At 44.6% G+C, this 25,843-nt stretch overlaps 1 protein-coding gene across 1 annotated transcript in view; it reads right to left on the reverse strand.

Moving 5' to 3' along the window:
* Positions 1-9,729: 9,729 nt before the first annotated feature.
* The window catches only part of LOC146205357 (uncharacterized), a 71,719-nt gene continuing 55,605 nt past the window's right edge, over positions 9,730-25,843 (reverse strand). Inside the window, exons 6-8 of the mRNA XM_084606980.1 lie at positions 20,049-21,050; positions 13,643-13,742; positions 9,730-9,748 (exon numbers count right to left, since the gene is read on the reverse strand). Of these exons, the coding sequence (XP_084463106.1) occupies positions 9,730-9,748; positions 13,643-13,742; positions 20,049-21,050 (1,121 nt within the window). The remainder of the gene's footprint in view (positions 9,749-13,642; positions 13,743-20,048; positions 21,051-25,843) is intronic.

Here is a 25,843-nt window from a genome sequence, read left to right on the forward strand (position 1 = left end):
TAATTTGCCTGCCTTTGGCTATTTAACCCCTTACAGGGGCCTCGGTTCTCGCAGTCATGACGTCAGAGGCAGCATACGAGGGATCTGGCACGCTGCCTCTCTCACCGTTCGATTACGTTTTATGCGGAACTTGCAGCATTGCAGGAAGTTCTACGTCCGCTGTTATGTTCAATGGTGTCGCTGGTGGGTGTACGTTATAAGCATTATGTTACATGGAGATTACAGAGAGACTCTTAGTGAGTTAAAAGTAAGACCACCACTCTCACATTTCGCCGATAGTCGTTTGTCTGGTCCTCCTAAGGTGGCAGGTGTCATGGCCGGGCACTGATTGGTTGGAGGTTTGTGTGACGTCACGAGACCACATGTCATCTTCAAACTCTGTAGCTACCAACTTGAACAGCATTTTAGAGAGGGGGAACTCACCCCTGGATCCCGAATCAGACAACCTCCTTCCTAGGCATGCAGGCACGTTCGTATACGGCTTGGTTAAAGCAAGCCTTCATATAGTATATGTCGCGCGTCTTTGACATAATGTGGTAGACTACGGATTTATGCTAATGTGTATGTGCGACTCGAAAAAGAAACCAAAGTGCAACCGATGTACTAACTCACGTAATCACAAGTGGCCTAATCACGCTATTTTGGATGTTATTTCTTTTTGTTAGTGTTATTGTGCCATTGCTTCACTAGCAACCAGTGTTCGCCTAGATTCGGCAGTCATGTTTTTCGTTTTACGCGTCCTCACTAAAGGCATCGAATTAGGATTTGTTTTATTGCGAAAGCAATACTACGCCAGGTATAACCGCTCGTCGCGTGATCCGTGGTCCGTGGACTCCCCTGCAAGAAGAAGAAGAACGCTCGGTCACCGGCTCGGTCCATATTCGATTCAGCAGCCTTGAAACCTCCTTATTTTTTTCTTCGCATCTTACCTATCTTACCACAAGTCACACTGACAAGGTTTTATACCCTTATTAGGAAGCGATTGCACCCGCACTCACGAAACCTTACATACGAACGAAACTTGCGTGGTTTACCGGGACACGAAGGCCATATACAGGACACCTTAATTATTTCGAACAGCAAGCTCCACAAGACTGATTACGTACTCGGTGTATTATCACGAAACGAGTCGAAAAACTGTTTGGCCGGAGTAGTCGCGCCACACACGTAAGCGACCAGCCCAGGAACCGTAACAGGTAAGCTAGAGATGACACGATTGGTAATGAGAACGGAACTAAATGTGGAATGAAGTCTCCATTTTACTTGTAGCAAGAATCAATTTACGAAACAAAATTCCTTTGACAATTTCACATTTTTGCATGCCGTTGACACTTTTACTCGACTTAGTTCTTAAAACCAAGGTTAAAGGAATGTATGAAGTAACATCGAAATTCTTGCACTCTTATCCTGATAGCTATTTCCCAACTGCAGTGGTCTAGAAAAGTTCGCCATGTCCCCCGAAAAAAGACGTCCAACCGTGCAACGGAAAAATGAAATGCGCCTATACCGCAAGTGACTAAAACGTTCAGCGAGCTATAATGCTGGTTTCCACGTTCACAACATAAGAGAGAACCTCCGCCATTCCATCATGATGATTATGAGTAGTAGGAACTGCTCTGATGAATTTTTACAGTATGTTATTGTCGCACCAAAACACGGCTATACGCGAATTCTCGATTGCATACAGGCGCAGATGACGATGAGATGAAAGCATGATTTTCTGCGGCAGCGTAAAATTTGACGCAGCAATATTGGGCAACTTTGAGTGCGTTCCCATTCTTTAGACGCCTATGACGTGTAGACGTCAGAATAGACGTCTACACGTTCGCGGATTAGAACACGTCTAATATTCTACGCCTCACGCCACCTCGCGGCATAAAATTGAACCAAAGCTTTTGGATAAATATTATAATGTTGCTTTTTTAAAACATTGTAATGATGCAGGTGAAAAACACGTTTTTTTAACACGTCGCAGATTTTTTGCAGCCATAATACTGCGCATTTCATCGTCACAGCATAAATCGACTGTCGGTCGGTCAACTTGTAGCTGACCGTATTGCTTGCGTAATGGGCCCGCTCACGGAAGACAACATTACCGACGTTATTTCTCTTTTATTACTGATGCTGAAATGTACATGCTTCTCGGATGTGCTCCTCCGTACAGTCCTGCAAGCATTAACGATGCAAGATGCTGTGCACTTGGAAAGGTTATGGACGAAAGGGGATTCGCATGTCCCTTACATCAAAAGAAAAGCAACGATTTGTGACATTCACCTGTTACCTGCTGTCAGTAGGTGAAGAAACAAAGAGCAACAACAACAAATTTCAGTAATATAAAGGCTAAAATTAATGTGAAACAAACCAGCATCGTCATTGAGTTCGTTCTGACGTTAGATGAATATGCATAAAAAAGTTTATACGGCTACTACGGCAAGTGAGAGAAACACATCTGCGTGCCGCACACTAACCATCCTGACACCCGAAGAGGTACCCAAAGAGCGACGAGTTTGTCTATATAATCAAGGCTCAAACTACCGTAACTGTAAAATTGTAAACCAATCTCGCAAACAGACCAACAGCATCCACCTAGCTCTAATAACAATGCGCGCTTCTCTTGCAGTGCTATAGAAACATGCAGGAATATGCAGGGCTAGGTCGCACGAACATGAAGGCTGCCTAATTAACCGCTAGGTTTTGTATGCATTAACGGAACGACTCATATTTGAAATGTGGTGCATGTGCATACTCCAGCGATCACGAATAGCATAACTCGCTCAGCTGCGAAGGCTGCAAAGATCCGCGAGCTGTCCTCCATGTTTAGACATCAAAGTAGCCTGCATCGACGTTGACTTCGGCAAGACAGTCTTCCTAGACGGCTTCGCGAGAATTGGAACATCTCCTAAGACGTACGCTGTTCGGCTAGACGTCTAAGTAGACGTCTACTAAGGAGTATTAGAACGTTCCATTTATCGTGAGAAAATTGTTCACCCATCAAAAGAATGACGAGAAGTGGAAGACCTTAAAAGTTGAAAGTGAACGTCCTCCTGAGCTCTGATGTGATCATAACCTCTTTCGTTGTCTTCGCGCATATTTCGTGGACAGTTCAAAGAACCAAATTACACACAGACAGCTCCTATGTTCGCTTCCGAGCTTTTCAAGTAGGACAGAGGGGGAGTGCAGAGCACCGAATAAGTGAACTTGACTTGGTTTATACGGTTTAACGCCTCAAAGCGACTGAGGCTATGAGGGGCACCGTAATGAAGGGCTCTGAAATTTCGACCACCTGGGGATCTCTAACGTGCACTGACATTGCACAGTGCATCGGTGCCTTCCTCTTAGCCTCTATTGTAAAGCGGCCGCCACGGCCGGGATTGAACACGCGTCCTTGAGCTCAGCAGTCGAGCGCCCAAACCACTGAGCCACCGCGGCTAGCCTTGACTTAACCCTTTCACGCCAAATGTTCTCGATTTGTGATACACTAAATGTACAGCCTGTGCTCATTCACTCACGCACATTTTCCGCAATATGCAGATGTCGATATGTTCACTGCAGGTCACAGTTTTAATAAAAATGCAGAACACCGCTGTGGAGGAGAACCTGTGTGATCCAAAAGGCGTGGAGCGTACAACGGGCTAGCCAATGTTCAACTGCTCGTAGTTTCTCAGTTTGTACAAATTGCTGCCGGAAAGACAAGGGGAGTGTAAAGGCTAGCTTCAGCCGGTCGTTCGTAAGAACAGTAACCCGCCCCTTTGGTCAGGAGAGAAGGCGGGCAAACGACAGGTGCGGCCCCCGCTGCCGCGGAAGACGACGCATTGTTCGACGCATTGCTCTCAATCCCACAATCCCGACCCCGCTGAGGAACCCGGGCCGGTATCCCAAAGCTATACAGAGATGCTAAACTACTACAGAGGAATCAGACGAAAAGACCCGCCCCCACACAAACAACTAAATAGAGAAGACGCCGAAGCAAGGCGACAGCTACAAAAGGGAACATTCCCGTGCCTAAACATGCTAAGCAAAATCTACCCCACGCGGTACGAGAGCGAGTGCCTGTGGTGTGGAGACAAGCCAACTCTATACCATACCTCATGGGCTTGCCAGAAAATAGACGAGATAGCCATAATAGAAAACCCGAGTACGGAACAGTGGGAGAGGATGCTATCCAGCGACATCCTAAAAGCCCAACAAGAACTATAGTAAGGCGTGCATGCATGCAGGGCAGCTACCCTAAGCGGAGCCCTGGACTAGGGGAACCGACCCTGATGAGAAGATGGAGACTCCATCTGAAGCCGCAAAAACCACTGTAAAATAGAGCAAATAAACGTTTCCCATCCATCCATGGGCTTTCGATAAACGTTTTGATCACCATCAACTGTGCTCTCTCTGCCTCGCTGACGGAGCTTCCTCCCCTCCTTCTCTGATGACGCACATTTCACTCCTTGTACTTCGAAAACACTCGCAGGGCACGTGGCGTATAGTGAGCGAACTAGGGCATACACTTGGAGACACATATGGGGGTTCAAATCCCTATCGCTAACTAGACTAGCAGATGCATGCCAATTAGGCAGCTAAGCGGCATGCCACCACCCGCAACGCTGCACGAATAACGGTTGCGGCACAATTTTGAAACGCAAGAGGAGGAGGTAAATCTGCCGTCACATGGAGGTCCTTTAGTGATGTCTTATGGGTAAACGGCGTGCCAGAGGCCACAAGCGGGGAACAGCCATGCCGCTGAAGTGCATGTTGCGCATGCCGTTTTCCCGTGCATTCGCCGCTTTGGTGGCTTGACTACGGCCGAGGTCCCAGTTGCAATGTCAACTTTGACGCCAGTGAGAACGGATGTGGCGCAAGCAGCGAGACGCGAAGAGATATGTGGATTTTAGTTACGACATGATTAATACACTTCGTTACATCCGGTTTATGGTGAAATATTTTTGGCGCCCAATTTTCTGTCTCGGGAATTTGGTACAACGCCGCAATTGAGGCTTTCGCCTTAAATGTCCGCTGAATTGAAAAAAAATATATATATAAAAACCATAAAACTTATCCCGTACCTATATGATAGCTATTTTCACGCCTCAGCGGAGCCAGAGACGTAGTGGGCGCTCATGACAGCACCATTCTCGAAGAGCGTGCCGGGTGCTGCTAACGATGCATAAATGACTCAGAACGTGTAATGCGGTCTGTCAAAGATTTATGAGCCATTGCAAGAGTGTCCTGGTACTGCAAAATACGCGCAGCGACGTTTTCTTCACCACCGAGCACCTATGGCAAAATCATGTTTAAAAGGAAGATAAATTAGTAATTCATTTTATTAAAATTGAAAAATCTAGTGAAATTGCATAGCCAATTACTGCTCTCAAAAACACTACATTACAATTACTTCCGAAAGGTAGTACGATTGCTATTATATTACTTTTGTGTTTCTACGCCCATCAAAAAGTACACTGGCCAAAATTCAGTGAAAGAATTTCTGAGTTCTTAATTTGCTGCACCTTCAGGAACTGCTAAGAAGCTTCTAAGTGGGCGTCGAAAATTGTGCCCTGCTTTGAACAAGGGGTATTCTGGGCTATGATAAACTTCCACTGTGCACAGGGTGTTCAGGGAGACCCAGTTTTGTGCTCGATCAAAGTCTTTTTCAACCACCGGCACAACTCGAGAACTGTAAAATTTGTGTGACGGTGTATGTGCGCCTGCGTCGGTTTGCAGTGCCTGAAGGTACGCAGCTTTACCTTGGTTCTGTACACGGCGCCGAGGTGCCGGCTCACACCTGGGCGCCCATAGCGCTTCGCCGCGTGTGCATGTTCGTTGGCTTGCTGGCCGCAAGCTTTCCACGCTTCACCCCGATACTTTCTATGCGCCCGGCCCAGTATACACGCCAAAGACGAAACCTTTGCCTACACAAAACGAAGTTTTAAATTTTTAACAAAAATTATTTCGACAGTAATCATTACCATTGCTGCAATTTACTGCTTCAAAGTATTTCATTAAATTACAAAATGATTACCCCGGGCAACAAATTTATTGCATAATTGATTACCGAAAAAATGTTCAAATTATTTAATTACATTAATTCCATTACTCCCTTGTCCGCTACCAACGCACGTAGCGATATTTAGTGCGGGTGTGAACGTGGATGATTGGGGCAACGAACCTAACTGGAGCAGACAGGAAGGATCACTGCATGCAAGATAACAATAAAGCGAATAACACTTGAATGGGCGTGAAAAGATCAGGCGCGGAAAAGCTCTCATTGCGCACAGGTGCCAACACCGCAGCAAACACGCACCGCGCTTTCAAAGAGAGTCATGCTTGGTGCCGTAAATGTGGGTTACGCATATGAGTGCAGCCCACGCACATTTTTTTCTTGCACAGAACGCTAAACTCTAAATGAAAACTTGGTTTCTTCTTTTGAAGCTTGCTCAGCAAAGGCGTCGCTGGCTGAACGTGCTTGCCGGCGCTTGTCAAATGTTCCAGGTCATTACTTTTAGCTTTGAGTCAACACGGGACATTCCCAGATTGGTTTAGATCCGTTTATCGGGTTTAACGTCCCAAAGCGACTCAGGCTATGAGAGACACTGTAGTGGACAGCTTCGGAAATTTCTACCATTTAGGGTTCTTTAACGCGCACAGAGGATATTCTAACATACATTTATAAACTTGTCAATGTGGTCTAACCTTTAATTTCGTAGCAAAATTGGGCTTTTAAAGATTATCATGCACTCGCATCTTGTAATAAAGATCGCCATAAAAATCTTATGGCGTTCATTTTTTCGTAATAATTATGATAAACCTATGCAGTATTGCAAGGTACTCTTTAAACATATTCATGGGAATGGTCTAGTCGTCGAATGCTTGTAGTAAACTCAAACTTTTATGTTCGCCCTGCGCTAGCCCCGAGTAGTAGACTGCAAAAGACAAACAAACAAACAAACAAACAAACAAACAAACAAACAAACAAACAAACAAACAAACAAACAAACAAACAAACAAACAAACAAACAAACAAACAAACAAACAATAGAATGCCTTTTTGATAAAAGCAAAATAAAAATAAAAGCCCCGCCCCGAGAGTTGCTATATGGTTATACATGTATTGATGTCATGGTGCAATCTTAGATCATGCAAGAAGCATTGCGTTCATTAAAAGCTGTTAGGCAACTGTCCACAATTTTGTGAGTGTCAGAGCAGGCGGTGTCATTAGAAGTGTATCTGCATCTTCTAAATCGCAAAGCGCATCAGAAACTGCCCCTCAGCTTCTCAATAAGGGCCGCATTCCCTCACTGGCTCGGCAGGTATAGGTTGGGCGGAAGCTGTTTTAACATTTGGGCAACCGATCTTTTGTAGTGTTAGGTCCGGCATGCCGACTGCTTCAAAGTATTTTTTTTTTCTCTTTGTGACGAGGAGATGTATTCCTTGACATGCAATGCGCACAAAACTCACTTCTGAGTCACATGAGGTCTCTTAAGAGTAGTTTATTTTGCATTTATTCACTATCGCAAATGTCACACCATCTGTGTCTACAGGTGAGCATCAGCCGCTGTGTCACCACAACTGTCATGCCAACACTGAGGCAGGTGGTAGTGCAGGCCTAGAACGGAAACACGGGTTCTCTCGTGACTAGGAAACCGCAGAGAAGGCGACAGTTCGACACGGGGCGAGGGAGGGTGTAGGGGAAGGGGAAAGTGAAAGCCACGTAGTTTCTCTTTGGTTTCAGCCACTTCCGTGATCATCGTCGGTCACTATTACACATTGCGTGCAGGATTCCAAATTCAGGTTTCAGGTGTGTTGACACCTTTAGCTTGCGTTGAAATAACAATTTAACAAGCTACAGGTGCCTCGCTCGTCACCTTTAGCGAAGTTAATCGCATGCAGGCAACGCGCAATTCCTGCACACGTGGCTGAAATTGCTGCCGGAAAAAGAAAAAAAAAATCCAGGGGCAACTAGTATATTATTTCGTGATCACTTCAATCTTCATGTCTTGTAGTATGCCGACCGACAGCACACTACGTATTTAACGAAAAGTCTCTTAGCCCCGTTCATTTTAAAATGAGAAAAGAAAACTATCAAGGTTCCAGCAGCAGTCTCAGTAAAATAAGATTCTTACAATAAAAGGAACCTCTATAAACAGTATTCAACAGATTATACATCAGCAATGTGACTATGCTTTATGTGTTGTCTTGTACTTCAGTAAGGTCGAAACAAAAAGTAATTGCACAAAAGTGGCAGTAAAAAATGCAGTAATAACTCTGATGCACAGCGATAATTCTTAGGTACTATCATAGAGATCAAAACAGCAATAAAAAGCTATATATCAATACGCGCACCAGTTTCTTCCAATGTTAAGCACTAATGCTCTTGAGCCGCAACATATTGTGCTTACACTGACCCAACAAAGATTTCCGTTGCCTCACTTGAATGTGCAAGGAGTACAGGTAGTCTCGACGTTGAGCCCTTGCAAGCTGCTTCTGTGCCATGCACGATAAAGGAAAACACATCGGCTTTCATCTACTGTGAGACCTATCTTACGCTGTCATCCCAGTCGAAACGTTGGCGCCACTGGACACTTGCGGGCAGACTTCATTCACTAATGCCCTTTCATTCGAAAGTCCGGTTAAAACAATAAAAAGTAACACGGAAGGTGAGAGCATTTGTGCAATACACAGCACGTTTGTTTACAGCAACCACCCGCAAATACATGTATGTACATAAAGCGTATTACGTCCAATACGACCGGTAGGTATGTATATTATGTACAAAACGCTAGACCTACACAAAAGACGTCAACTTTGAACACGAGAAGCAACGTTATATATACTTAAAAAGCGGTCTTATATATGCCTTCTTTTGTGATCGCCAGTGGTTTGTTGATTTTTTGCGTGAAAGTTCAACGTGAAGCATTTGCAGCTACGCAGTCACCAATCATTTAGAGAAATAAAAACGCAAGAGCTTGAAACAAATAAACAAACAACGGTAAGCTTCTGATTTCTTTGTGGCTTTTTTTTTTTTTTTCCGCAGTGTACGTGGATGACTGATTCAGCCTGTAGCATGTGATGTGTTCCGAGTCACAAGAGCAAAAAAATAACAACCATGAAACAATATAAACAGACGCGTACAAAGGCTCGAGAAAAATTCAAGCAGGCGTCGTATCACACTTGTCTCAAATCGGCGTTCAACGTTCACTGCGGGCTGCCAGCGTGGGTGGGCACAACGCCAAGCAGAGCTGTCCCAGCTTAATCTGCAGCATTGTTTGCTTTTTCGTTCGTGCACCAGTTGTGAGTTTCACCGCTGCTAGTAGGGCACGTGATGGGGCGCACTGCACACCAAGCGCGGAAAGGATTCATTTCGTTCACCTGGACACACCCGTTATCGTTCTAGCGGTAGGGGTCGGAAAACAGAGAACAAAACAGTCGCAACACTAGCACGGCGAGTCGGCGACAAACAATGGGATGGATGCCGCTCAAACACTTCTCGCGCACTGCCCCAGGAGACTGGGCCGGCAGCGGCGCACGTCGCAGCACAGGTCAGCCGGAAGCATTTTAAGCTTGTGCACTTGCAGAGCAGCGCCGATTCGTTTCACCGCGCACACACACCGAGAAGGCCTCAGAAGCGTCTGAAAGCCTGTGGCACTACACAGCGCACATGTGCTTCTAGAAGCTCTCTTGAGGAACGCTGGTCTTAAAGTCCTCTTGGAGCCAGAAGGTGTTCGTCGTACCGCTTTGTTCTTGTCAGATAGATTTGACGTCACTGCAAAGAAAATAAGGTAATTTGTAAATCAATTAATCAATCAATCAATCAATCAGACAGTCCGTCAGTCAGTCAGTCAGTCAATCAATCAATCAATCAATCAATCAATCAAGGAATCAATAATACTAGTTAAATACATTCTATTGGCTACACAGGCAGAACCCCAGAAACGAGCAAGAGTTTTCCTGTTCCTGAGGAGAAAAATGCTGAATAAAGTTGATTTGATTTGATTTGATTTGAGCAAGAGTTGTGGTAGGGGTTCATATGATTAACAGTCACAAAAGCAATCACGCAAAAGCAAAAAAAAAATTAAATAAATAAACAATGCCTGGCTAGAAGAATGAGAAGTTATTCAGTCATTAAAAATGAAACGTTGAAAATATTGACAATATGTACTGCTTTAACTCCTTAGAAAATTGTTGGTAGTTATCCTTATAATGTGTTCCGGTAGCGCGTTTAATAAGTGATTGTACTATATGTAAATGAATAAGCGCCATAGTTAGTTCTAATGCGTGGGGACCTGTAGAGCAGCTGTAGATGCTCGATGTCATTCCAGACATTCACGGGAGCCCTGCACATTGCAGTCCGCACTGCCCAGGGGTAGGTTAGAATGCCAGGCGCTTTGGCTAAGAGCATGGGGTGAGATAGTGGAGATTACAGATCCGAGCTGCGGCGGCCGCGCCTGAACCATGATGAGGACGGCATAGTCCCACTTGCAGTGTAACCGCCAAGAACAGTCAAGAGGAAGTAATTTCAACTTGATCAATGGGGCGCAAAGCCACTTTTCATTTTGAAAGTGCGCATGCCAGCAAACGCTGACGGAACAGGGAAGCCATAAAATAAAAAAAATTAAATAATATATATATATATATATATATATATATATATATATATATATATATATATATATATATATATATATATATATATATATATATATATATATATATATATATATATATATATATATATATATATATATATATATATATATATATATATATATATATATATATATATATATATATGGAAATTTTGGAGCCGCTTGAACACGGCACATGACAGTTTGACGAACACTTGAAGCCAACACATAGCATATAACGGAGAAAAAAATGAAATAAATTACCGAGAGATAGGAAACAAAAAGAAAAAGAAAAAAGTGCAAAGAAACATGGCCGGTCTCGAGGAAGAGCGCGCGCTCTCTCTTACGGCCTTCTCAATCGCCGCGGGAACAATGGGAACGTTTCTCCTTGAGTTACGCTCTCCGCCGCCGCAAGGGGCGCGACCGACCTGCTCACTGTTCGCTCCCCGTCTGCTTCAGCGGCGGCGGGTGGCTTTTGCCTGGTTTCGCGCTGTCACTCGCGAGTTTCGTGGTGAGTGCAGCCCCGAAATGAAAGAACAGAGAAGGTAGATGCTGCAGCGGCATGTCGTCAACGCACTACACACGTGAACGGATATAAAAAACACTGTCGTTCAGCAAACGTTCGACAAGCATGACATACATTGCGGCATGGTAGCTACTTTTGTCCATTTTAATACGAATTTTTCCCAAGCCTGTAAAAGAATAGGAACCAAAAAAAAAAAAAAAAAAAAACTGAATGAGCAGTGATGAAATCGAAGCTTCTTCAAGGCTAACATGACAGCAACTCGTCTGCAACAGCAAAACCGTCTTTCAGCGCTAGATGCGAAACCATCCATGTAGCACCGAAGATGAAAATAATTTCATAAAAATGTAAGGTAAATTGCAAAATACTTGTATGATATAAAGTATTAGTATAACAGTCAAAGTAAATGTTGTAGGGTTGAGTTTTAAATGTCATTACAACTCATATATTAGCCAATGTGTGGTATTATAAACTTTTTAATTTTGCAAATAAACATTGTTTTAATAACATTTTTACATGATATTAAGCTTATTATGAAAACAATCAAAAATGGTTTGATATTCAGACACCACCTTGCTCGAAGTGGTAAAAAGAGGCTAAAAAATGATGAACGTGATACTCGATGCAGTGACTTACAAATGAGATCACCTGCTATATCAAAAGTATGCAAGAAACTTCTAAAGCGTTAAAGAAGGACACTCTCACTGAAGACGCATTTCAAGCCCTATATAGCGATCCATTGAGGCTCTCTTCGGGAAAGTAAGGTTTACGTGCGGAATGGAACGACATATGCTAGACGCGAGGGCCGTAACAGCTAGCGGCACATGACTACATTGTCAAGACGGACGTTTCATCTGAGAGCAAAATCAAGGCACTGAAGGAAGTGATGGCATCTCCTACCATCCCATTTCCGACTGTCACATATTCCGGTTTACCTTACATCGCTGGATATATCGTTTAGTTAATCAACTTTGGGTGACGCTTGCGCTATTTTTCTTGAAACTAGAGAAAGAAGCAGCCCCATGTAGTACGCTCTTCTACGAGGACAATATTCTAGTGGACTGCATTATCCGAAACCAGAACTTGTTGCTGCCCTATTGGTCAAGTTTTTTTTTTTTTTTTTGAAGAACCTGCCATGCACCTACTACACACAAATGTTCTCGAAGTACTTAAGATCCTGATTGTCAGCATTTCAGAATTCAACACTGAGTTGCCCAAACGGAATTGACAACAGCTATGTTATTAGGTCCGCTTCTTTGATATTTGAAAAATTTCTCAGAATTCTTCTTCTCAATTAATTATACCAGGAAAGTGACAGAGAAGACCGAGAGGCCAACTCCTTATGTGCAAAAGCCGTGCAGGAAGATTTTGAGACTGAATTTCCTAGACGCAGGTCGCATTTTGATGAATTTATGAATATGTAGTGCAATGTGTAACTTTGAAGGACAATTTTTTTATTTGCCACTCTTTTCAATTCTGCTTAACTGTTTGTGCCCATTTCCTTGATTAAAAGTAGTCGTGAGACTGCATATACATCTTCGGTCTTTCAGCCGACTGATATGTTTTGAACCAAGCTAGAACAGCCCACTCCACTAGAGAAGTGAAATTTTTACTATATGAGTAAATTTTTGTTCTTTATTCTGAATCTGAGGCGCGCAATCAATTTTTTCCGGTGCCTCTTCTGATCTAAACGAAAACGGTCGCGGTTGACAGAATCTCCACTCAACAGTCCACCGTGCACTCACGTCAGGTCGCGGTACGTACACCTGCTTTAAATATTCAAAGGCCCATTGCATAGCCTGGTAAATTTATTTTTGTACAAAACTTAGGGGTAAATATGTTGAAGTGTACCCGAAGCTTCATTCGACCGTGCACGGCCGCACTGACGAAGGCGCGCCCGCGTGAGCGGATTGTAGACTGTTTTATTCCTCGTACACGATAAATGTTCGATGCTGATTACGGCCTTTGTATAAACCATAAGGGGCGAAATGTCAGGACCTGCCGGTCGCAATTGACGCGGGCGAAACTGAAAGCGAGCGCGTGTTTCCCTTGCGCGTGAACGGCTGTAGCGGAGGAGCAGCAATGGGGCGGTGTCGACCCCACCGAGGCGCGGCGGGCGGTGGAAACAGACCCCATTGGAGAGGCCATAAGAGAAGCGCGCTCTCCCTCGATACCGGCCTTGAAAGAATAAACGCAAGCATTTTTGTTTTCTTTTTCTCTGTATGCACTATCTCTTGAGCCGAAAAAAAAACAAGGTTTCTTTGCGAAAACTCTCGATCAAATAGCTAATGAAGTTTTTCGCTTTTACTGCAACTTACCCCGAAGCCGCAGGGGGTGTCCTTCTAAAACTGTCCCTATATTCTGGTCATATTTCGCCTTACTACATTAGTTTTAGTCCAGCGATACCGCGTGTTTTTGGGTTATCCTGCTATTATTCGCGTTAACGTTTGTGAACGACCACAATTTTTTGATCACTTATGACACATGCACACCCTATATACGCACTCACCTCTTCGAAACAGGCTTGAACGCTGTACTGTTGGACATGCAAGGGTTTGAGTTCCCACCGGCAAGACCTGCAGCTTGCAGGTGCGGAGATCCAACTTTACCTGTAGCTGCACAACAATACACCAAAAGAATAAGCATTGATATACATTCAGCTGCGCGCTGATGCTAAATGAAAGCATAAAAGCATAAAAGCAACCCAGAGTGGCTATGCGCATGCGTTCTTCGCTCAGCAAAGACCCGTTGATTTCTGGTTTATAAAAGTCAACAGTGGGCTCTCGTTAAGAGCTCATATTTTTCTGGTTTTAATTACAGTCTTGCCATATAATTATCTCCCAAATAATTCGGAAGTCATGAAAGCCAACTTGACCTGAAAGCTGGGTCATATTAAAAAAAAAAAAAACCTCATGGCTTTTTATGATTAAAAGGATAAACCGACAACACAAGATAATCATCTTCCGCATACGCTTGAAATTATATCGAAAATTATCAAACTGGAAGGCATGGTCATTGTACTAAAGGTTGTAGCTTCCAAGGATCATAGAGACAGTATGACATTCGCGTTTATGTTCCATTCATAAAGCCACTGGAGCCCTCGTGATTACTATGATTCTAATATGTTAGCCAACATGTCCATGCGTTTGCGACGGCATGTGATGTGCAGGTGTCTTGTACAGTGTTAATCCTATGTGGTAAGCATTCATTTCGATCAAATGTGGATTCATAAACGGTACAGCTGATAGCATTTCAAAAATATGCCATTTCTTTTTATCTTCTTGAACACAAAGAACAAGAGAGACGTGGAACCTAGTTCAACGTTATTTCCCTGATTTATGTATGTGGGATCAGAGTATGGCATTTTTTTTTTTTATTCTGAGTCTTTAGCTGTCACTGCCCTCAGGAGTAATTGCTCTCTCTGCGTACTGCTAACCTAACTGTTTTCGCAAGTCTTTTTCAAGCGCCTTTTTTTTTTTTTTTGTGCATCGGATCAGATGCAGGCGTTTAATTTTGTAACGTTGCTAAATTAGTAACATTTTCAGCGATATGATGAGAAAATCTTTGACCGCACTAACATAAAGTAACTCCAATTAATTTCTATCAGTCTGGGGGTCAGTGCAGGTGACGCCACCGGCTATGTGACCAGTTGTTTATACTGGGTGTACCCTGAAAGTATCTTCGGTAATATTTAAAAGTGCATTTAGACGCAAAATGGTAGCCTATTTTGAACTGTAGAATGCAACTGCAGCAGAGTGTTGAAAATGGGCAGAACATGCTGAGTATAGTAAACTCAATAACAAAATGCAACTACTTTACAACTTTTAAACTCTAAATGTAAGTGCGTCGCCGCGATTAATTATACGCACATACACGTTAACACTGTCGACATAATTATGAACGCATAGCTACTGATTACTAACTTCGTAATCTGTAGTCTAACGTTTAGAGACCTTCAGCTTAACAAATTGGAGAGGACAAAATGGAGACGTTCAGTACTGCCGGGCGACAACTCGCTGCTGGCCCGCTTGAGCGAGAGGTGATGTCGGAATGCGCACCTGCAACTGCGCATACGCAATAGGCGCCCGGCTGTGGTCCCCTATATATAAATTCGTGCTATAGTACGTCCCCGTGGCGTTAAAACTCTCTAAAGGCGCAATTTGTTTTATTTTTAAATTTCGAAAGGTAGGGTAACTGTTTTCTGTTCCGTGCTTCAAGGAATTTCTGCAGTGTTGGAACTTGAATCTCACACACAGGACACGGAGAGAGAGAGCACTGCGCCTCAGTAACATATACATATATGTAGAAAAAGGCGGCAGCTTCCCCCCCTTGTAAGCCCATTTCCAACTTCGGCCAGCCAAACTGCAAACACTGCTAACGACATAACAATAAATAAAGCATTGTTTTTCAAACTAAAAACACTGATACGACGTTTCATGACGCCTATAGGTGCATATTGCTAGTTACAACACTGTGACTGGCCGGAGTCCACAGAATGTGAACCAGTACATTTTGTTAACCAGCTTACTAAGGATTACACGGCTTGCCTGTCCTTTAACGCCAGCAACTACGGGCATCGCAGTGCCGTAAAAAAACACGCATATGAATCGAATAGAATATTTTTAAATGCTGCTTAAACAGGACCTTCCTTTTTGCTGAAACGCGCCGCAGATCCACGAAAAGAAAAAAAAAAAGAAAAAGCAGCTCGTCTGCATGCTTGTGCCTGCTATTGTCGGATACAACTCAAGAAAAAAGCGGCTTTTGCTCTTTAGAAGACCTCTCCCTTGCGGCCTTTAGCGTCGACTGATTGTCATAAATAATCCTCTCGGATCTGCTAGCGGGACAATGTTGACTGCGGCAGATAGAAGGAGGTTCGCCACACATGCCTCCGATTATCCGCAGCGTCCATTGCGGGATCCCACTACAGAATTCTGAGTCGTATTTTAGCTTACTAAGTACCAGTGCCACAAACACGAATGAAAAATGAAATCAAGGCTGCTCTCAGTAAAAACTGTTGTGCTCAAGTCAAAGATTCTGGCACAGCTTTTGTTTTTGAGGCAGTTGCGTATTGTGAGATACGCTTATGTTTAGGAGAATTATTTAAGCTTCAGATGCGTGGACGAAATTCGCTTCAAATTTTGACTGCTCTCGCACTGACCAGTTAAAGCTGCCATAAGGAAGCAATGGGTTGCTTTTTTGAAAATAATTGTGAGGCAACTGTGGAACATTGTGAGATACTTTAAATGAACACATTGACAGAAATGGTCTAAGCTTCCGAAACATGGCACTGCTTCTAGACTTAATCGATCGCACACGAGTAATTAAGGCTGCCATAGAAAACCAATAGGGTGCGTATTTAACTGTCAAGTGGCAACGGTGGAATATTGAAAAATAATTGTGTGAGCATAAATAATAGAAATGGTCTTAAGCTACCGCTGCGTACGAACATTCTGCTTCTGAAATACGTGCTGCGCTCAAGACCAGTGATTGAGACTGGCATAGAAAATGAAAGAAGCGCGTTTCTGAAAATTAATAGCAAAAAAACTACAAGCCTGGGAGGGAGGATCTGTGGATATATTGGTCATTATGACGCAGTTATGAAATATGTGAAAAAAAAAAATTAGGCTCAAGAACTCTTGCAACAAAATGTCGAAACTTTCAGTGTATGACACCACTGATTACATATGATAGGATTGTTAGCGACTGCCGAGCGATACAAATTCTGTCACGTCTGCTTATAAGTAAATACGACAAGCACATCTTTCGTAGAATACAAACCAAAATGAGCAATAACACCATGCCTCATTCACACTTGGTACCGTGCAGCATACGCACCAAACTGCCCGCATTCCAAAAACAAAGGTGTTCTAACTGCCGGACCACAAAGGAGAAATAACTATGCGAAAAAGATTGGGAGGGAGAGCATTTAGCATGTACACTCGCAGGTCATCACTAGCAGCTTACCGTTATCGCTCAAGAGGAAGGTTGTCGTATTTGTTGTCGTTTTCATCAGCCGCCAGACCGCGGCCTTATCACAGTTGTAGTGCACGGAACAATCTTGTCCATGCCCGTTGTCGCGAGATGCGGTTTTATCATTTTCTTTGTAGCGCGATATGCGCCGAGATTTTTCTCGAGCAATTGCTGCGATGCACAACTGTTTACGTATCGTTCCAGAATTCTGCAGGTTGCTTAAGCCGATTATCTAGATGGTTCTGCGCCCACTTTAAATTGACCCTTGACGAATGCAACGGGCATTCTTAATCTGACATGAGTGACAAAAAATGAAACAAAACAAAGATCTAAATTTGAATTCTTAACCCCTGATCCGCGCAATGAGAGGTGCCTTAACGAGCGTCGTCTTTGCACTTTAGAACTTGGTGCTGGATAGGTTCAATAAGGTCATAAGCGCCAATGGAGACCCGGGCGTATGACCCACCTGCTAACGTTTTTATTCTATTTGTAATAAAGCTTTTCCAACAACAGCGTGCGTGCAATCGCACAAGCGGTGCTGATGGGGACACGGGGACGCGGGCCTGTGAGGACACGGGAGGGTGCCGGAATGTACATACCGGAGGAAGTGGAGGCAAGAAGACACTTCTCTATGAAATGTCTATATGTGTATTGCTCTCTAAGCCTGCTCTTCTTGCTGATAGGTGCTGCGAACAGCTGGAGCGCAGAGGGGCTGAGTATTTGTGACACTTTAACCTGAGCGCACTTTACTATCAGAAATCTCTTGTCTATGTTACTAATGATTTAGAGCTGTGAAGAAAGCTCTTAGTGCCATATTACACATGCTACTTAATAGCAGCGCGCAGCTGGACATCATTCTTACGACGGGGTAAACACGATGAACGCATATAGTTGGGCACCAAAGACATGTTACGGCGCACGCTAATACAGCACGAAGCGAGGCACCCGACGCTGTCTTGCCGACGGCGTTGGCCCAAGTGACGTGACCAGTTCATGGGTTGCCTGGGTTGCGCTTGCAGCGTACGTAGCTTGCGTAATGGTGCCCCCCTTGAAAGAGTTTGAGCGCCGCACGCCGGTAACCCTAATTGATGCTTTGGGGTTGGCGCGGCGTAGCGTTTCTCTTCGCTGTCATTAGGCACATAAAAGCTATATCCCGCCTTTGATGTCAGTCACGCTTATGAGCCGCGCTACCCAGCGCAGCACTCTTCAATAGCGGAGTATCAGTAGAACTCGGCCTCCGAAGGGAGCAGCGGCAGCGGTGCGGTGGCAAGAAGGGGGAAGTCAGCCGACGTTAATTTGCAGGCTCCGCCCCCATTAATGGAGCCCCATCAGGAGGCTCCTTCTGAATATTTAAATGAAGCTCGCGCTGCGCCACGCTCTCGCGAAAAAGCCGCTGGCGGCGCGTGTTTTTGCCGCCCGCGCTCGGTTGGTCCGCCCTCGGCGTGCCGCTCCCCTCGGCGCATGGGTTTCCGGGTAACCTGCCTGACGCCTTAATTGAGTGCGCCGGGGAAAGCTGGCTGCCGGAAAAAAGGCTGCCCTCGGAGACAAAGTTTGTGTTTGGGTCCCCGAGGAGATCACTTTGCGCCCGCTGCTTCTTCAGCGCGTGTCCCGCCGGCCGATCCCTCTCGGCGCGCTGGAAAGCTGGCCCCTCACACGGCAGTCGCCAGACAGGCTTTTAGCCCAGGCAGCCAAACGCTTTGCAAACTTTCAGCCTGTCTGCAGGTTCGAGAAAAGTGCAGGTACAAAATGGAGTGAAGTCTCGCGCTCCCCTTCGGGCAGCTACTTTTCTCCGCGGGGCTGCTGCGGTCTCATCATGATCCTACGAGCGGATAACGCATGGGAACGAAGCGGAACTTCGAAAGTGCAGTTTATTAATTAACAAGCTCTGAGATAGCCTACTTACTATCTACTGAGGGTTGGTGAAAAGAATTTCGCTAGTTAATACACTTGAAGGGTATTATAGGGGTGAAAGTGCTTAACTTTATCGAAGATGAGCTAATTTAAAGCGTGTTTTTAAAGGGATGTTAATTGGTATTCCAAATACACTTCGTGACTTGCTTCTTACAGAAAAACTTAAACAAGGACGCGATCATGATATCAAAAGATAGCGTATACTCAAGCCGGAAAAAAAAGTAAGCATCTGTTACAGTAAACACCCATGAGACGTAGGACATATTTTTCTTGCGATGTTTTTTTCCTGTATATCGACACAAATTTTGCCCGCAAGCTTGCTGTGAATGCAGTTTATTGGATGATTCATTAAAGAAAATGGGCGTTAGCAGTTATGAAGCATGCGAAATGAAGTAACAAACAACATCATAAAATGCTCTCTACATGTAGCAAATACAACAGTTAAGATGGGCTGCAATAATATGAAACAATGCGTGCGCAATATTGGAGTATATGTGAACTGAATACTTCATGTAGTAATCTTTTTGCCTATGATAAATTCCGACTGCGCTGTAGCGCGTGTTTTCCGTTGTTTGGTCTAAATCACCTACCGAGCTCTCACGCTAAGCAAAGGGTCTGACTGCAACAACGTAGCGATTAACAAGGATTGGAAGACAACTTGCCAAACTGGGACTATCGTACGCAAGATTTCGGCCTGCTTATTGGCATCGAGATTTTTGCGATAAGGCATAAATATTGATTGCATTCTACCTACACTGCTGTCAATTATCATTGATGCATGATTGTGTCGCTGGCTATAGTTATATTATGTACAGCTAACTCCGTACCCAGCACATCAGCTGATATCAGACCTGTATAGGGAGTCATGCATCAGCACAGTATTCAGAACACCTACAACAGCTAACTTCCATACGTGAAATATCTAAGAACTAGGAAGTAGAACCCTACAATGTGGCATTTACTTTCTAATACTCGAAATGATTTCTCATGTAAAGCGAAAAGATGCTGAGAGGAAATTACTGGGGCCTCCTTACCTTTTTCTATTTTATCCCCGGGGGCCATGTAAGATGAGTGTACTGGAAGCCGCGAAGCAGCCAGGGCTGCAGACGTGACGGCTTCCGTAAGACAGCTCCCTTGGAGCGACATCAAGGCCTGCTGCTGACGCCGGCAAAAGTTCGCGCCCTCACCGACGGCCATATCGTGCGCGGTCGGCTCGTAAACATTGCCTTCGGGCTTCACTAAACACTGCTCGTGACGCGCTGCCGCCGGCTCTTTCTCCTCCGCTAAGGCGAATCTCCTCCCGACTGAGGACAACGCCGACTGAGGCGGCTGCGGAGATATGCAACCCATGCTCTGGCGGCCCAGAACATAAGAAGTCGGCGACCCCTCCGGCGTTAGGTTGAGCACGTCGGTGTGGCCGGTTGAGGAGGCTGACGAAGGAGCCATGGGCGAATGTCCGTTGATCCACGTAGCGGGCTGCTTGGCACTTTGATGGCCAAGTGGCGCATGGAGAGGCTGCGTCGTCGACATGAAGCTTGGATCAGTGTGTAGATCGCGATAATAGCCGCTCGTGGCAGCGGACGCCCCTGCGTTGCTTTCGCTGACTAGCCTCTGTTGAAATCCGTAGCGATCGTTGAGGGGCGGGCCCGGCGACCGGCGCATACCCGGGGGGCTGTCAGACGTGGCAGTTTGCGCCAAAGACCAGATCTTTGGTCGAGAGCCTTCGAGAGGATCCACAATGACTAGAGAGTTTCCCGATGATCGGTCCTCGTGGTACGCGCTGGGGTGGCGCAGAGAGGAACGCTGAATCCGCGGGGAGATGGGCCCACTGCCGTCGTCCGAGGAGGTGTCGTGGACGCTGTGGTTGCTGCTACTGTTCGCCACGGAAATGTTCTTGCTTGAGTAGGAGGAAAAAGCGGCCGCTGGCAGCGACCCATGACTGGCTCCGTGTTGTGCCAAGCTTTGCAAATCGAGGCAACTGGCCTCCGCGCGCTCCATGACTGGCTTTCTTGCCTCCAGTTCGGCGTCTTGCAGCTCTGAAAAAGAAGTAAAAACATTGAAGATTACTACCTCCTATGTAAAGACAGACAGTATTCAGCACAATGCATCCCGACTGCTCTTTAACTAGAACACTTATGCGCGAAGTGCCAAAACGTGAAAGCAGTTTAAATGAAACTGCGCGGTCAAAATGACCATTTTAAGCAAATTTTATATGCAAGAATTTGTTTTACACTTGTTAAACTGCTTGTTGTCATACATAAACTCCGTTTAAATTGGAGGCAAAATAAAGCTTTTGAATCATATCATGGAACTGGTTAACGACTTCCGTCGGAGCGTGTGCTCATTGTAAACAGGAGGCTGTAAACGTTGCAGTCAATTAATTTCCTCGGACACTGTCCCAAAATGCCTTTGCGGTATTCGATTCAGTTGCCGTGCCTTACAAAGGTTCGTGCTTATGCAATATGTGATCGCGAGGCTTGCCGCGAAAGAGATAATATAGTTACAGGATAGGCGGTATGAATACACCGCAATATATTATTCGAGAATTCATCCGTCCGCAGCTAAGTGCCTCTTCTTGCTTACAATATCACAGAAAGCCAAATCAGTGTACGTAATGTGCCAGACGCTAGAAGTGAACGAGTTGTTGCAATTATTTTTTTTTTTTAAGAGCGAACGCTTGATTTATATTGCCCTAATTTTTAGAAGCCCCATCACTGTGGATCGACTCTAAATCTGAGGACGCGGGTTCGATCCCGGCAACGACGGCAGTGTTTCGACGGAGGCGAAACGCAAGGCACCCGTGTTGTGCGCGATTTCAGCGGCCGTTAAAGAACTCAGGGTGGTCGAAGTGGTGGTAGAATGTTGCTTTATGACGTAAAACGTCATATACAGTACCATATCTTCTAGAGTTGCCGCGCACCATCTAGGCAAGCGAAAATGGAAGGAGAAGCACACGTAATCGATCCGCGCGGTCTCTGTAGTGAACTTTTCGTGTTATCTCTTTGTTATGGACTTTTTTTAATAAATATAAAATATAATTTGACAGCCACTGTTCATTGTTATGATTTTTTAACCTGATTCAGATTAAGTCTCGTGAGGTAAGTTAAGACGCTACTGTATGCATTTGAGAAATTCAGAAAGCCAGATACAATACTTCACACACCGCTCCCGAATAAGTGTTTTGAAAACTCGGTGTATAAAAAAGCTGTAAGAACAACAGCTGTGCGCAGGAGAAAAATCGCGCAATGTAGCTGAAGACTTCCATTTCGTGAGCAGGAAACACGCCATACCATTAAAAGCCTGCAAAGCTACGCTATTAGGGATTACAGACATTCAGAATGGAATGGCACAATGGAGGAAAATACCGAATGCAGCAGCCATCAAGTAACCCAGCACGTTATACAGCTGTTCCACAGAAAGTGCAGCTTTACTAGTAGAAAGCCCACTTAAAACTTTTAAGGACGTAGATGCTTTCGCTGTATACGATACCCAATAAGATCGTTTGGTGAGGACAGTTGTCTTCCTTCTTGCCAATCGAAAAGTTCTAGATTCCGTTATTCTGTCAGCATGATTCGATGACTGAAGACTCATTAGAGATATCTGAAGGGAGATCACAGCTTCGCTATATGTGACAAACATGGAAGCATTGAAGCCAGCCACTAACTTCCTAAAGAAACTCATTAGCGAAGAAAGTGTGAACACGTCATTTCACTCTTCCTGGAATTTAGAAGTAAATGGCCACTGGATAGAGTGGTAGTGGTGTACTCCGGTCATGCTCCCCAGTTTTCAAAATGTAGAATGTTGCAAACGCAAAGCGCTGGTCTGATGTTCTTTGCTGAGCACTTAATGGACGTATGACGACACCTTTATCTTAATTTTTATCTAAGCAAAATCCCACAGTACAGCATAGCGTGACATTGTTATCGCTTGCCCAGCAGCATAACACGCATTTATTTAAGCTGAGATATTTATATGAGAGGTCGAAGCATTTTTTTTTTCTCAACTGCTGTGACTCAATTTCTTTTTCCTTATGACGTAATGGGCATAAATGACGTAAACCGTGACGTAAACGTGGACGCCGTGATTAGTGCCATACGGCGATCAGTGCGATAGCAGCCGCCGAAATTAAGCTTACCACTGGCCGGAGCCATCGCTTCGTTTGCACCAGCCATTGATCCAGTTTCTGAGCTCGATACCTAAGCCATCGCGACGAACGCGGCCTGCACTTCAGCAACGTCAGCTCCATAGAGTGTGCGATGCTTTTTAAGGGTGTGGCGTCTCGACTAGCAAGATATAAAGAATGTTCGAGTGCCCACGAAGCGGCAGCATCGGCGGCAAGCGAAGCTACTGGGGCGGACGCTGATATCGCCGAGCTATGGTCACGAGACTCACGACTGATAAGTAAAGACTGCTAAGTACGGGTGTACTTAAATAATGCGTTGTGACAGAAAAGAATAACTTCAAATAGAAAAAAAAAAAAGCTGTTTTGCGTGCTTTTCTTCGTTGTTGTATATTTTCTTTTTAATATGAGACAGTCGAGCTGCCCTTCGTTCAACGCTTTCTTGGGTCATTATTAATTTAAACAGCACTTCGTGTTAACGCTGTTTAAATTAATAATGAATAAGTACCAACTCGCCCAACAAAGTTTCTTGGTAAGCTTTCTTGGGTGTTTGCGCCCTGGGCAGCTATACTAGAAAGTTGTCAGCCTCGCTGCTCCGCAGATCGCATGTGAAGTAGACGTACACGTCACACGCGCCAGATACCTGTCTGTAGCAAGAATTGCGCACTTAGACGACTACAAAACAACGAAAATTGAGAATTTAGAATATTCTGAGATACTGCTGCAAAATGCGATGCTTATGAAAGATGCGGGACATCGATGGCATTACCTAAAAGGCAGCCAAAAGATTCAGCACGCTTAGAGGGAAATTATTTAATGGCGATGGCAGTTGCAGGGCTTACGAAAAATGTGTAAAAAAGCGCAGTTGCGCGACACAAGTAAAAATAATGCCAATCCTTTCAGCACTGTGCTTGGCGTAGTGGCCAGCGCACTGGATTAAGGCTGCGAAAGGATGAGGTTCCAACCGTGCGTGGTGTTTTTTTTTTCTGTTTTCTTTTTTCCTTTTTTATTTTGCTTAATAAGTACCCCTGTTATTTTAATGATTATAACTCTTTACAACTTTCCTCCTCTCTATCAGCAACACAGGTTGGACAGTAATGTAGGGTCAGCTTGTACGACAGCACTCGACTTCGTTCAAGTTCATCCTGCACATTAAACCGATATACCCGATCCTGTAAATTTCGCCATATATTTTTCAATAGTGTAGCGCTTGCCTAGGCATGAACTTCGTCTGAGAAGAACTTGGTCTTGCGCTGCTGCTCCGCGCTTGTAAAAAGGCGCGTCAAAAGGAAGCCAGGGTGCGTAGTTGTCAAGCGTCGAAATTGAACCCAAACGGAGCTGGCCATGTGTGGCGCCACCAAGAGCTGGTTTTGTTTACCTTCCTTCATTTCAGCTGTCTTTTTGCAGTCTTTGCGCGATGAGAGTGCACAGGCAGTTCCGGAACAAAACTTACTTCACAATTAAGACACAGACACACATCTAACAGCCACCGTGATCCCTTATGGGTCATGGCGCTTGTGTTAGTGAAGATGGGCTGTGGCGGCGATATCTGTATTTTTGTCCTTCCTCGGTTTTAGGGCATCCATACACACCTAATCCTTGGAAATTCGCGTGCCCCAACGTTGGCGAACAATCAGCTGTGAGAAAATTTGTCAAAGGAAGAATATCGCCAATCTCAGCGCAAATTCTAAAGAATTACCCGACAGTGAGAAGAACGTGGAATTGGTATGTATGCTGGCTCACTCATCAAACTCGGGGAGCGAGGCAGCTCACATTACACCTCAAGGATCCATTGACTGAGCTGCGGGCAGTGACTCGCACGCTGGCACGACCACAGAAGCCCTATAAACACCTTACCACGATATAACCCACCACTATAACCCACAGCGCGACCTTACTAAGGGGCAAGAGATAGTATGTAGACAGCTCTAAACTAAAACGCTCCCCAACCTAGTGGTGCTTAGCCGCATACATCCGGACAAACTTAGCCCGGACTGCTGCAAATGCGGTGACAGAATCAACATAGACTACATATTCTGCTTCTGCTCTGCATGTCTTGCACTTGAACAGCTCCAGAGGCTCGAGCAACCCGGCCCGCGGGATACCTTGCCGCTCAGTTACGACGAAAATGGCTGGCAGCCATGTTCAAATAAATAAATAAATAAATAAATAAATAAATAAATAAATAAATAAATAAATAAATAAATAAATAAATAAATAAATAAATAAATAAATAAATAAATAAATAAATAAATAAATAAATAAATTTCAAGATGCACCAACTGCCCCAAAATTCCGAGAGAACATGTGGAATCTACACTGTAGAAATGCGAAAGCCTGACCGTTGCTGGTGCACCCGGTGCATCACGTTTGCTTTCATTACCATTATCATTGCTAATGTCATCATTGTCATTATCACTCATTGCAGCGTCATTGTCATCGCTACTATCATCATGATACAAGGAGAATAATGATGTGTGGTTCATGGTCCCAGGCGCGGCGCAATTGGTTAACGCGCTCGGCTGGGGCTGCAAGGGGTGGCAGTTCGATTCCCGGTGTAGACAAGATTTTCATATTTTTCCTGACGTCGTCATGGCGTCATTTGATTGACAGCTACACTGTGACCGGACAAACAAACGCAGAGAGTGTGAGCCACTAAAATTTTTCGCCTTAAAAAACCTGCCCTTTTACATCTCCCGAAGAAGACGT

Source organism: Amblyomma maculatum, chromosome 1 (assembly GCF_055883805.1).
Source record: "Amblyomma maculatum isolate TAMU_Amacu chromosome 1, ASM5588380v1, whole genome shotgun sequence".
NCBI classification, from domain to species: domain Eukaryota; kingdom Metazoa; phylum Arthropoda; class Arachnida; order Ixodida; family Ixodidae; genus Amblyomma; species Amblyomma maculatum.